This window comes from Chiloscyllium plagiosum, chromosome 23 (genome assembly GCF_004010195.1).
Source record: "Chiloscyllium plagiosum isolate BGI_BamShark_2017 chromosome 23, ASM401019v2, whole genome shotgun sequence".
NCBI lineage: Eukaryota > Metazoa > Chordata > Chondrichthyes > Orectolobiformes > Hemiscylliidae > Chiloscyllium > Chiloscyllium plagiosum.
In genome coordinates, this window is record NC_057732.1 from 724283 (window position 1) to 736179 (window position 11897).

The 11897-nt window shown below is 42.4% G+C and overlaps 1 protein-coding gene and 1 non-coding gene across 2 annotated transcripts in view; both read right to left on the bottom strand.

Moving 5' to 3' along the window:
- Positions 1-3228, bottom strand: part of LOC122561534 (lamina-associated polypeptide 2-like) — a 28047-nt gene extending 24819 nt beyond the window's left edge. The window contains exon 1 of the mRNA XM_043713272.1: positions 2737-3228. Within this exon, the coding sequence (XP_043569207.1) occupies positions 2737-2994 (258 nt within the window). The 5' untranslated portion in view covers positions 2995-3228. The remainder of the gene's footprint in view (positions 1-2736) is intronic.
- A 1445-nt stretch (positions 3229-4673) lies between these two features.
- trnaw-cca lies at positions 4674-4745 on the bottom strand. Its single transcript has one exon. It is a non-coding gene; the product is annotated as a tRNA-Trp (tRNA).
- Positions 4746-11897: the final 7152 nt, after the last annotated feature.

Consider the following 11897-nt stretch of genomic DNA (forward strand, 5'->3'; position numbering starts at 1 on the left):
TTACACCCTCTCCAGTTAGTATAATATCAACATACAATAATGATTTAGATGACAGAGTGAACCTACTAGTCGCCACTTTGCAAATGACACAAAAACAGATGAGGAGCGGTGAGGATAACACAGTGTTGTAGAGGGATATAGACAGGTTAGGTGAGTGGGCAAAAAATTCCACAGAAGGAATACAACGTAGCAAATGTGGATGGTAGGAAGAAGAGCTGAATATTATTTAAATAGAGAAAGACTGCAGAAACCTGCAGAACAGAGGGACTGGTTGGGTGGAAATGCGTCTAAATATACGAATCAGATCAAGCCAGCGTCCAGTTCAGAGAATATTAAAGAGGGAAAATGGATTTTGGCTTTATTACAAAGGAAAGAAAGTATAAAAATTTGGAAGTCTTCCAAAAACTTTACAAGTTAGTGATCAGACCACAGAGAGTAATAAAGGTAAACAGCATGGAAACAGACCCTTCAGCCCAAAACCTTTTCTATCCATGTATCCACTCAAATGTCTTTTAAATGCTGTAATTGTACCCATCTCTACCACCTCTGACAGCTTGTTCCACTTAGTCACCACCTTCTCTGTGAAAATGTTGCCCCTCAGGTCTCCTTTAAATCTTTCACCTTAAACTTATGCCCTGTAATTTTGGACTTCCCTATACACCTTATCTAAGCCCCTTAGCCTCCTACACTCCAGGGGAAAAAGTGCCAGCCTATCCTTACAACGCTAAGAAGAATTTTGAGTCCCTTATCCTTAGATATACAGACAGTAGAAACAGTCCAAATAAAGTTCATTAGGTTGGACCTAGGCATGCAGACAATTTCTTATGAGGAGAGGGCGAGCAGGCTGGGCTCATGCTCATTGGGTTTAGAAGAATGAGGAGATACCTTATTGAAACATACAAGATTTTTAGGGGGCTTGACAGGGTAGATACAGAGAAGTTGTTTCCCCACGTGGGACAGCCTATAATCAGAGGATATAATCTCGGTACCAGAGGTAAGCTATTTGAGACAAAGACAGGTAAGGTTATTTTTCCCTCAAAAGGGAACTCAACCTGTGAATTCTTTACAGCAGAAAGCTGCAGAATCATTAATATTCAAAGCAGACAGATTTTTATTCAGTGAGGGAATCAAGGGTAAAGAGGAAAAGGACAAGATAGTGGAGTTCAGAATTATGAGATCAGCCACGATTGCCCAAAACGGTGGAGTAAGCTCAATCAGTCGATTGGCCTTCTTCTATTCCTACCTCTTATAGTCTTATGAAGATGACGCAATTGTTAAATTGTGTAGGACATCATGACTGCTTATAACGAAATGTGGCTTACCTTTTGAAGTATCAACTATTTAAAGAAAAATCCATCCTTTAGTTTGAAATATTCTTCACCTGTTAATGTTTAAATTCTGTCAATTTTAGTCAGTGTACTCCCATGATAGTTGCTCAGCAGTTTTCCTTCTGTTGGTTTTCTTTCTTTTAATAAGTTATCCTTCTACACAGAAATCATAACTAAAAGGACTTGAACACAAGGACAAGAATTTGGACATCATTATAACTCTATGAAGGCCAGGAGCCAATAAAGATGAGCACAAAGATGATGGATGATCAGGACACAGTGAGAGTGTGGGGTATGGATATGGGAATGGGAAGTGAAACAATTGAAAGACATGCTCTGGTACAGCAAGAAATATGGATGGAATCAGGAGAGGACCTAACTAGTTGAACAAAATAGTGGAGTGGCATTCAATAACATCGGGGTGTCAGGCTAATTGATAGATAGTCACATTAGACCTTTCAGGGCAGAAGTTCAGCAAACAGATAATTGACCTGGATGACCACAGTCCCAATCTGAGCATTTCCTCATGTTTCACTTGTGGAACAAATGGCCACATGTTCTTTGGCTGCCCTCAAGCTGCCAAGTATTGTCCACGTTTTCCACAAACGGGTAAACTCTGGGATTTCACCGCTCGGGTCATTTATTGGGTCACGGTCAGTGATATTTGCAATGTGTCCCATTGAGAAGTGGGAAGGACTATCATAGGTTTGTGGGCGACTGAACAGCAAAACTGAAATAGCAAAGTAAAAGGCTCAGCTGAACGTGCACGAAAAAAAAGCAAAATACTCAAGATGCTAGAATTACGGAACAAACAAAGAAGCTGGAATTACTCAGCAGGTCTGGCAGCATTTGGGGAGAGAGAAACTGAGTTAACACTGAGTTCTTCAAAACGGGATTCAGAACTTCTGACAATGCACCAATCGTTCCATCACATGCACCAGCTGGTTTTGAAACAGTTTCTACCCTACTGTTGTTAGAATACTGAATGGTCTCAAATTTTAACATTCGCCTGTACCTGTGCTTTTGCCGCTGTTTACCTATTATTTACTTATCTACGCTACTTAACTCTATGATCTGCCTGTATTGTATTGCTCACAACACAAAGCTTTTTCACTGCGCCTCGGTACACGTGACAATAAATTCAAATAAAAGATCAGTTCTGAACCGGTCAGCAAGCGCTAACATTATTTCTCTCCTCCGATGCGGAGTTTCTCCAGCACTTTGTTTACATTTTGGAGTCCAGCCTCTGGAGAACTTCCTTTTTTTGTTTTCACACATGAGCGGGAGGTGATTAAATTGGCGCCACTTTCTGATTCTGATGAAGGATTCCCCGACACTAAGCGGGAACTCGGGGGAAACGGTTGCCCCATGAACCGAGCTGAGCCTCCCCGCTCGGTGCCTTCCTCACCCTGCCCGCTCTGCCCCGGCCTCGGGCCCCCGCTGTCGCCCCCGCCGCCGCCGCCGCCCCCACTCCGGTGTCCGCCTCCTCATCGCTGGAGAAGTCCGCGCCGCGCCCGCTGTTCCGCGCCGTCAGGTGCCGCAGGTAAAGCTGCACATAGACATCTTTGCGCTGGTCCCCGAGCGGCAGCTGCACACTGTGGGCGATCAGCTCGCTCTTCAGCCGCTCCTTGGTCAGCACCGACGGGTCCTGCAGATACTCGGGCATCGCGGCTCAAGCTCCCGCTAGGCCTCGGAACTCCCGCTTCGTCACCCGCCAACAACATCGGCCGTGATTGGCTCAGGCCCCGCACTGACGCACACTCCCATTGGACAGACGGAGTAAATGGGCGGGGCCGTAACCCGGGGTAACGGCTCAGGCGGGAGAGTGAGGCTGGACCATCCGGATATCCCTGTCAATGTTCACATTGTCAACTATACACCTCCCCTTAAACCCACAGCATACCGGTTAGCCTTTCATTCTCAACCAGCCTGTGCTAAACCTTGTCTCAGCTTCTTCCATTACATTACACTAGGTGAAGCTGTACCCTGTATAACCTCCCTACTTTGGATAATCAATTCCCATTGCAATAACTAAGAGCTTTCCTTGTTAATTATAGTAAATAATATCTTTTTTTTAATGCAAAGGCTTTTAAAATGACTTTGGGCTGCCAACGGAATTGCTCAGAAAAGCTCTTTGAAGGGTCACAAACAGATGCAATCGTCGAAGATTTGTCACAGCGATGGATTCAGTCAGGGTGCAGTGGTTCTTGGGGCAGGGCAGGAAGGGAATGCAGTGGTGGCGAGCTCTCAGGACATTGATGTTATACATTTGGAAACTTGACATACACAAATTGTAACTTGTGCTGGTTTGGCCTGTTTCACCACATCTGGTATACAGATTGCAAGTCAGTTGATGTCAGTCTTATAACACATACAGCTGTGCCTGTTTTGAAATGTTAGCCATGGACAAACATAATTAAATCCAACACCTTAGCTGGCAGTAAGCACTGACTGGCAAACATGATGATCCTAGAACCCAGACACAAAAGCAGAGAGCTGGAAGATTAGGTTGACCCAAGACCATGCACAGTTATTAACTTCTTCAGCTCCTGTGGAATTTCCCCTTCCCCTCCCTGGATCCAATGGCATCTCATATTGAATGTTTGAAGGCTTTTCCAGTTTGGTACCAAATTTAACATGAAGTGTCACATGAATAAAAAAAATATAAATGGTAGAAAAATATATTGGGAACAGTTGACAAATTCTGGCTTCCTTTCTCCAATACCATACATCTCCTTAAACGCCCCTCCTCCACCCTTGCCTCCATCACGTGTTAAGAACTACAGTTATTTAAATCTCAGTCATTTGATGTACTCAGCAGCTTCTTCACTAGATAATCCAATGTCAGTTGGACTACGTTAGTCTGGTGCCTTCTGTAGCCATGCTGCTAAACGTATGAACTTTGCATTCTATATAATTATACCAGCAATAAATAGCTCAAATTTTAAGTTTAATTTTAAACTGGTAACATTAACACTCTTTAAAAAGCACTTCATCATTACCACCCTCCAGTGTCAGTTGTCAATGTCAAGGGTTCAGTTTTCTGTCCAGCCTCAGTGACCAGGGTCTAGGGTTAATGACGTGTGTCATTGACCAGAATCAAAGGTCCAGTTGCAGTGACCCAAGATCTGAAGCTGCCTTGTCATGAGGGAGAGATTCCTGCAGGAGGTGAACATGAGACTGCAGATCATTGAATAAAATAAATTTACAGCGATATAAATAGGTAATAAAGATTTATTGAATGTGTTCGAATGTATCCCTCACACCCAGGTAACTATAGAATGCATGAAGTAATTAAACAAGTATATTTTAAAAATATTTTATAGATTGTATAAACAAAAGTGATGACCCCGACGTGATTCGAACACGCAGCCTTCTGATCTGGAGTCAGACGCGCTACCGTTGCGCCACGAGGTCTGAGAAAGTAGCTCCAGAAAATCTTATTAAAGCTGTAGCTCGGAGTGCACTTTCTCCGGTCAATTCTGCTTGGAATCTGCCTGGTCCTGGAAGCGGCTGTGGCCCAGACCCCAGCGAGATACCTGCTTCCCGGGATCGCCCCACCCAGAGCCTGCACCCACTCGGGGCCCATCCCCCACACCCAGGGGCGATTGTGAAACTGCAGCGCCACTCGTTGGGCGGCAGTGGGAATGGCAGCCCATACCGTCTTTTGCCACCAGAGGGCGGGGATGGTGAGGCGACCCTTCAGATATTACACCTAGTGCATTTCCTGATGTCAAAACCTTTCATTTCCCCTGCTTTGTTATAAAGGGCTGCTCCCTCATCAGGTAACTAGTGGGGAAAGACCATACAACACAGAATTTATAGCAAAAGATCACAGTGTCATGCAATTAAAATCGTATATTGAACACTAGTTACTGAAAGCCAGTACTTTCAAATAAAACCTATTGGACTATAACCTGGTGTTGAGTGATTTTTAACTTTGTCCACCCCAGTCCAACGCTGGCACCTCCACATCATTGTTATAAAGGGTCACTGAGAAGACTGATATTTAATGTCTATCTCTAACTGAGGAGGCTCCTTGAGCTGCTGCAGTCTGTAGTGATTGTAACAAGTTCAGCCAGGTGGAACCTTTTTTGATTTGATTTTTATTGTCACATCTACCAGTGCACAGTTAAAAGTTCTGCTTTGCGTACAGTACAAGCAGATCATTTCATACAAAGTGCATTGCAGTAATAGAACCAAGAGAGGAATACAATGTTATGGCTGCAGAGAAGATAATAAAAACACGATTAACCATAGTGTTAGGGTTTGTTTTGTATTGTAGAGTAGGTTAATAGTTAGTAGACAGTAGTTATATTGTAATTTGTGGGTTTTTTTCTTTTTATTATACTGATTTTTGTTATTGATTGTATTTTTCAATAATTCTATATGTTTGTAAAGTTAAAAAAATTGCTAATAAATATATTTACAAAAAAAAAGATTAACATTAGATTGAAATTTGAGAGGTCAATTCAGAAGCCTGACAACAGCTGGGAAAAAAGCTATTCTTGAACCTATTGCTATGTGTGTTTAAGGTTTTGTATCTTCTACCTAACAGAAGAGCTTGGAGGAGATTATAACCAGGGTAGGAGATGTCTGTGCTTTTGGTGGCTGTCTTTCCGAGACAGTGAGAAGTGTAGATTGAGTCAATGGATGGGGTGCGAGGTTTGTGTGATGGACTGGGCTGTGTTTACAACTCTGTAGTTTTTTATGGTCTTGGGCAGAACAGTTGCCATACCAAGCTGTGATGTATTCGAATAGAATGCTTTCTGTGGTGCATCTATAAAAGTTGGTGGCCATGCTGAATTTTCTTAGCCTCCTAAGAAAGATGAGGCGTTGCTGTGCTTTCTTGACTGCTTCATCAACGTGGATAGTCCAGGACAGATTGTTGGTGATTTTCACTCCTAGGAACTTGATATTGTCGACCATCTCCACCTCAGCTACATTGATGTAGATAGGAGTGTGCTCTCCTTGCTTCCTGAAGTCAATGATCAGCCCTTTAATTTTGTTGACATTGAGGGTGAAATTGTTATCTTTACACCATGCCACCAAGCACTCCATCTCTTTCCTGTATTCTGTTTCATTATTGTTTGCTATCCAGCCTACAGTGATGGTGTTGTCAGTGAACCTGGAGATGGAGTTTGAATGTAATTTGAGTGTACCCGAAGTACAGTCAGAGGCTGAGTGTTGAGGATTGTCATGGAGGAGGTGCTGTTACCTACCCTCACTGATTGTGGAATGTGGGTCAGGAAGTTGAAGATCCAGTTGCAGCCAGCGGAGCAGAGATTAGTTGGAGATTAGTTTGGTTAGAATTATAGTGTTGAAGGTGGAGCTGTAGTCAGTCAGTAGAAATCTGACACAGGTATCTTTATTATCCGGATGTTCCTGGGATGAATGTAAGGCGAGAGTATGGGTTTCCTCATTGGGGCAGTTAATCTGGTTCAATCAGGGAGCCCTGCCTGACAGATAAAATGAGGAGTGTCAGGCATATTGACACACTGAGAGCTGGCATGGAGGGAGCTGGACTAGTGTGCAAATAAAGGGTGTCTCGGTGATGGGATACCGGCCTCTGTGGATGGCGAGTATTGGTTCCCCATGATACAGCTGCTCTCATTCTTCTGACTTGCAGGTCAAATGAATACTGTCTTGAGTTCTTCGTGATTCTTCAGTTATTCCCATCCTGAGATTTTGGTCCCATTCCTCACCTTCATGTAGGGATGGTGGAAGACTGACCACTCAGTCTCTGACAACTCAATAGTGTCAACAATACGATAGCAGCGGACAGCATGCAGAGGAGATTGACCAGGAAGTTACCTGGGCTGGAGAGTTTCAGTTATGAAGAGAGATTGGACAGACTGGGGTTGTTTGGCTTGGAACAGAGGCAGTTGATAAGGGAAATGATTGAGATGTATAAAATTCTGAGGTGCATAGACAGGGTAGACAGGAAGAAATATTTCCCCTTGATGGAGGGATCAATGACCAGGAGGCTATAAGTTTAGGGTAAGGAAGGTTTTGAGGAGATGTGAAGAAAAACATTTTCACCCAGAGGGTAGTGGGAATCTGGAGCTCACTGTCTGTAAGAGGCAGTAACCCTCATAACATGTAAGGTCCATGTTCATAGTTCCTTGAAAGTGGAGTCACAGATAGACAGGATAGTGAAGCAAGTGTTTGGTATGCTTGCCTTTATTGGTCAATGTAGGAAATGGGATGTCATATTGTAGTTTTATACGACATTCTTAGGCCACTTTTGGAATACTGTGTGCAATTCTGGTCTCCGTGCTAAAGGAAAGATGTTGTGAAACTTGAAAGGGTGCAGAAAAGATGTACAAGGATATTGCTGGGGTTGGAGAGTTTGAGCTGTAGGGAGAGGCTGAATAGACCCAGCCTATTTTCTCTGGAGCACTGGAGACTGAGGAGTGACGTTTTGAGAGTTATAAAATCATGAGGGGCATGGATAAGGTGAATAGCCAAAGTCTTTTTTCCAGGGTAGGTGAGTCCAAAACTAGAGGGCATAGGTTTAAGGTGAGAGGGGAAAGATTCAAAAGGAACTTAAGGACACCTTTTTCACACAGAGGGTGGTGTGTGTATGGAATGTGCTGCCTGAGGATGTAGTGGAGGCCTTGGGATTACAGTGAATTTTGACAGCAGAGAGCAGAGAGACCATGCCTAAGCTGGGGAAGAACTGAACACTTTTCTTTCTCTGTAACTCATTCCCGGCTCAAAAGCTGCTCAGTTACCTAAGAGCCAATCACACAGTTGTTGCCAGGCAATAAGCTCTCGATCATTGATAACCTGGTTACCAGTCCACAGTACAATCAACATATTAATTCTGCATCTATACAGCCATTTGGCTGTGAATTGTCTGTAACTCGATTTTTAATTACTGCTTCTTCAAGTAGTTGTTTACACAATAGGTGTCATGTAACATGCTTTCAAAATATTAAGCCGCCATTTCAAACACTGATTTTTAAAACAGATTTTTCTCATTTCAGACCTCAGTTTTTAAAAGCACAAAATATAAAGCACAGATCTGACAATAGTAAATAATTGAGGCTCTAGGACTGATCCTTGTGGCAATCCTCTAGTTATGTCTTTCCAACCTGAGAAAGATCTGTTAACCCCCGACTCTCTGTCTTCCGTGTGTTAACAAATTTTTAATCCATGCCAATACATTATCCCCAATACTGTGAGCTCCTATCATGTGCGGTAACCATTTATGTGGCACCTTATCGAATGCCTTCTGGAAATCCAAATATATTATGTTTACTGGTTCCCCTTTATCAAATCTGCTTCTTGTATCCTCAAAGAAATCAGGTTTATTTGTTAAGCATGATTTCCCTTGTACAAAACCATATTGACTTTGTTTGATTATGTTAAGCCTTTCTAAACGTTCTGCTATTTCTTCCTAATGGATTCTAGAATTTTCCCAATGGCAGATGTGGGGCTCTTGATAAAGGGTTTTCCAATCCACTAGATTACTTCCAGTGAATTCTGGAATATTTGAACCCATCCCCCTGCCATCTCTGCAGTTAATTCCTTTAAAACCTCTGGAATCAGGCCATCATTTCCTGGTGACTTGTGATAGAGAGCGTTACAAGATCTTTTTTTCCCATGTGCTTAGCTTCTACCTTTGGGCTATTTATAGTGTCCCCCTACTGTGAAGACCAGTGCAAACTATTGGTGTAAATTATCTGCCTTTTGTCTGTTTTTCATTCCCAGTTGTATTCTCCAAGAGCCCTACGCTTTCTTTAGATACTGTTTCTCTTTATCTTCCTATAGAAGAACTTGCTGTTTGTTTTTATATTTCTTGCCCATTATCTTTCATAATCAATTCTTTACATCTTCATTAGTCTTTTTGGACATCTGATACTGGTTCCAAAAAAAAATCCCATTCCCTAGCCACGAGTTTTCACTGCTTTCCTGTCTTGGATTTTGATTGAATATCCTCCTTGGCTGCTTTTGTTCGGTAGTTCATCTTTCTTGTTCGGTCCTTCTGATTGGAATAAATTTGCGCTGAGTGTTATGGAATACCTGCTTAAACGTCTGCCACTGCTCACCTACTGACCTTTCCCACTGTCTATTTTTCCAAGCTCACTTTAGGCAATTCTTTCTTCAAAACTCTGGAATTGCCCTTTTATAAGATCAGGACACTGATTTCAAACCTGAGATTTTCTCACTCAAATATATTTGAAATGTTGTGTTCGCTACCCCCTAAAGGATCCATAATTGTAAGTTCTCTGATTAATCCACCTCATTACTCATTACTAGATCTAAAATAGCCTGTTCCCAGACAGTGCTCTTTATACAAAGATACTCACAGTAAAAAAAAGCACATAGAGGACTGCCCAGGAAGAAGACAGCAGAATCAGAAGGATGGAAGGAAACAGCAGAATTGGATGACCACAAGGAAACAGCATGTTTGGACTTTGAGAGATTACGTGAATTTAATATTTAGTAATTATGTTATTGGAGCAGCATTTTAATGGAGTTGGGGTCAGATTGTGATTAGTTAAGAAAAAGGGGGCTCAGGCTTGTTAATACTTGTTGTTTAGTTTTCGCTGTTAGAGTTAGGAAAATAAATTGTTATTTTATTTATCTTTAAATAGTGAAAATCAGGGGTTTTCTTTCACTCACGCGTTTAACAGATTATGAGGTGAGGCAAGCTTCTCTGCATGTTGCAAAGGGGTTGGAACTCCGCGTTGTAACAAATTGGGGGCTTGGCTGGGATTTGAACAGATTGGACACTCTCAGGGATTTGAGCAGATTGGAAGCTCAGATTTGAGATTGGAACAGGTTAGGCATTAGTGTCTGAGATCTGGGTGGTTCGTGTATGGGATCTGAATGGATTTGGACAGATTTAAACAGATTTGAGCTTTTAGTGACCTAGATCTTTAAATAAGATTTAGTTGAGAAAATCTGTTTAATTTTTGCTACTAGTAGTTGGTTAGCTCAAAAGTAAGAGAAATGGCACTTTCAGTTACAAACTGTTTTCTGGGGTGGAAGAAGTTTTACAAAAGGTGAGCAAAGAAAAGTTGCTGCAATTGGCAAACAAGCTGGAGCTGGGATTAGCTGTATCTCTGAAAAAAAGATGAGGGTATTACTGAAATAGCTCAACATTTAAATGTGCTGGAAAGGCCATTTGAATCTTTGGAAAAGGCTACCATTCAATTGCAGATGAAGCAGCTTGAATTAGAGGAGAAAAAAACAAAGAAAGAGAGAGAAGAAAGAGAAAAGAGAGGTTTGAGTTCAGAAGTTCTGAATTAGTCAGGAAAGTCAAATTAATAGGATGGAGATGAAGGGAGAACATAGAACATAGAAAAGTACAGCACAGTATGAGCCCTTTGGCCGTTGAAGTTGTGCTGATCCTTTATCCTACTCTAAAATCAAACTAACCTACATACCCATCATTGCACTATCATTCATGTGCCTATCCAAGAAAATGTAGGGATGAATACACTCATGTTGAAACATTACTACATTTCGATGAGGAAGATGTCAAAGTATTTTCTATTTCATTTGGAAAATTGGCAAGGCAGATGGAGTGGCCAGAGAACTTGTGGGTAACGCTAGTTCAGACGAAGTTGGTAGGCAGGGCTAGTGAGGTATTTGCGGCACTGTCACATGATAGGTCAAGGGATTATGCAGATGTCAGACAGGCTACTTTGAATGCATATGAATTGGTATCAGAAGCATATAGACAGTGGCTCAGAAACATAAAGAAGGAAGCAGGCCAGACTCACATTGAATTCAAAAGAATTAAACATAGCAATTTTGATAGATGGGTGTGGGCCTTAAAAATAGACAAGGCATATGAGGCTCTAAGAGAGACTATTAGATTACTTACAGTGTGGAAACAGGCCCTTCGGCCCAACAAGTCCACACCGACCCGCTGAAGCGCAACCCACCCAGACCCATTCCCCTACATTTACCCCTTCACCTAACACTACAGGCAATTTAGCGTGGTCAATTCACCTAACCTGCAAATTTTTGGACTGCGGAAGGAATCCGGAGCAACCGGAGGAAACCAGCGCACGCAGACACGGGGAGAATGTGCAAGCTCTACACAGTCAGTCGCCTGAGGCGGGAAATGAACCCGGGTCTCTGGCGCTGTGAGGCAGCAGTGCTATTCTTCTAGAGGTGTTTAAAAACTCACTTCCAGAGATGATAAGAACTTATGTGGATGAACAGAAAGTTCAAGAAGTGAGGAGAGATGCAGAAATGGCAGATGACTATGCATTGGTGCATAAGGTGAAATTTAGCATCCGACAGGAATTTCATCCTGTGAGGGATCGAAATTGGGAGAAGGGGAGATCCGTTACTGCAAAAGAAAAAGTAGATCACCCTGGAAATAGCTTACTACAGGCGAAAGAAGAAACCTAAGGGGGTGAAAGGCCTCTGATGTTTCCACAGGACGGAAAGTCCTGGTGCTGGTTGTTAAAGAAAGGCACTGCAGGAAAAGATGTGGTAAAAGAGGCGAAGCCAGTGAGATTAGTGGAAATAGTAAAGGAAACTCCAAAAGACATCGAGAAATTGAGGAGCTGCAGGAGTGTGATCAGCCTAGGCAAGGGC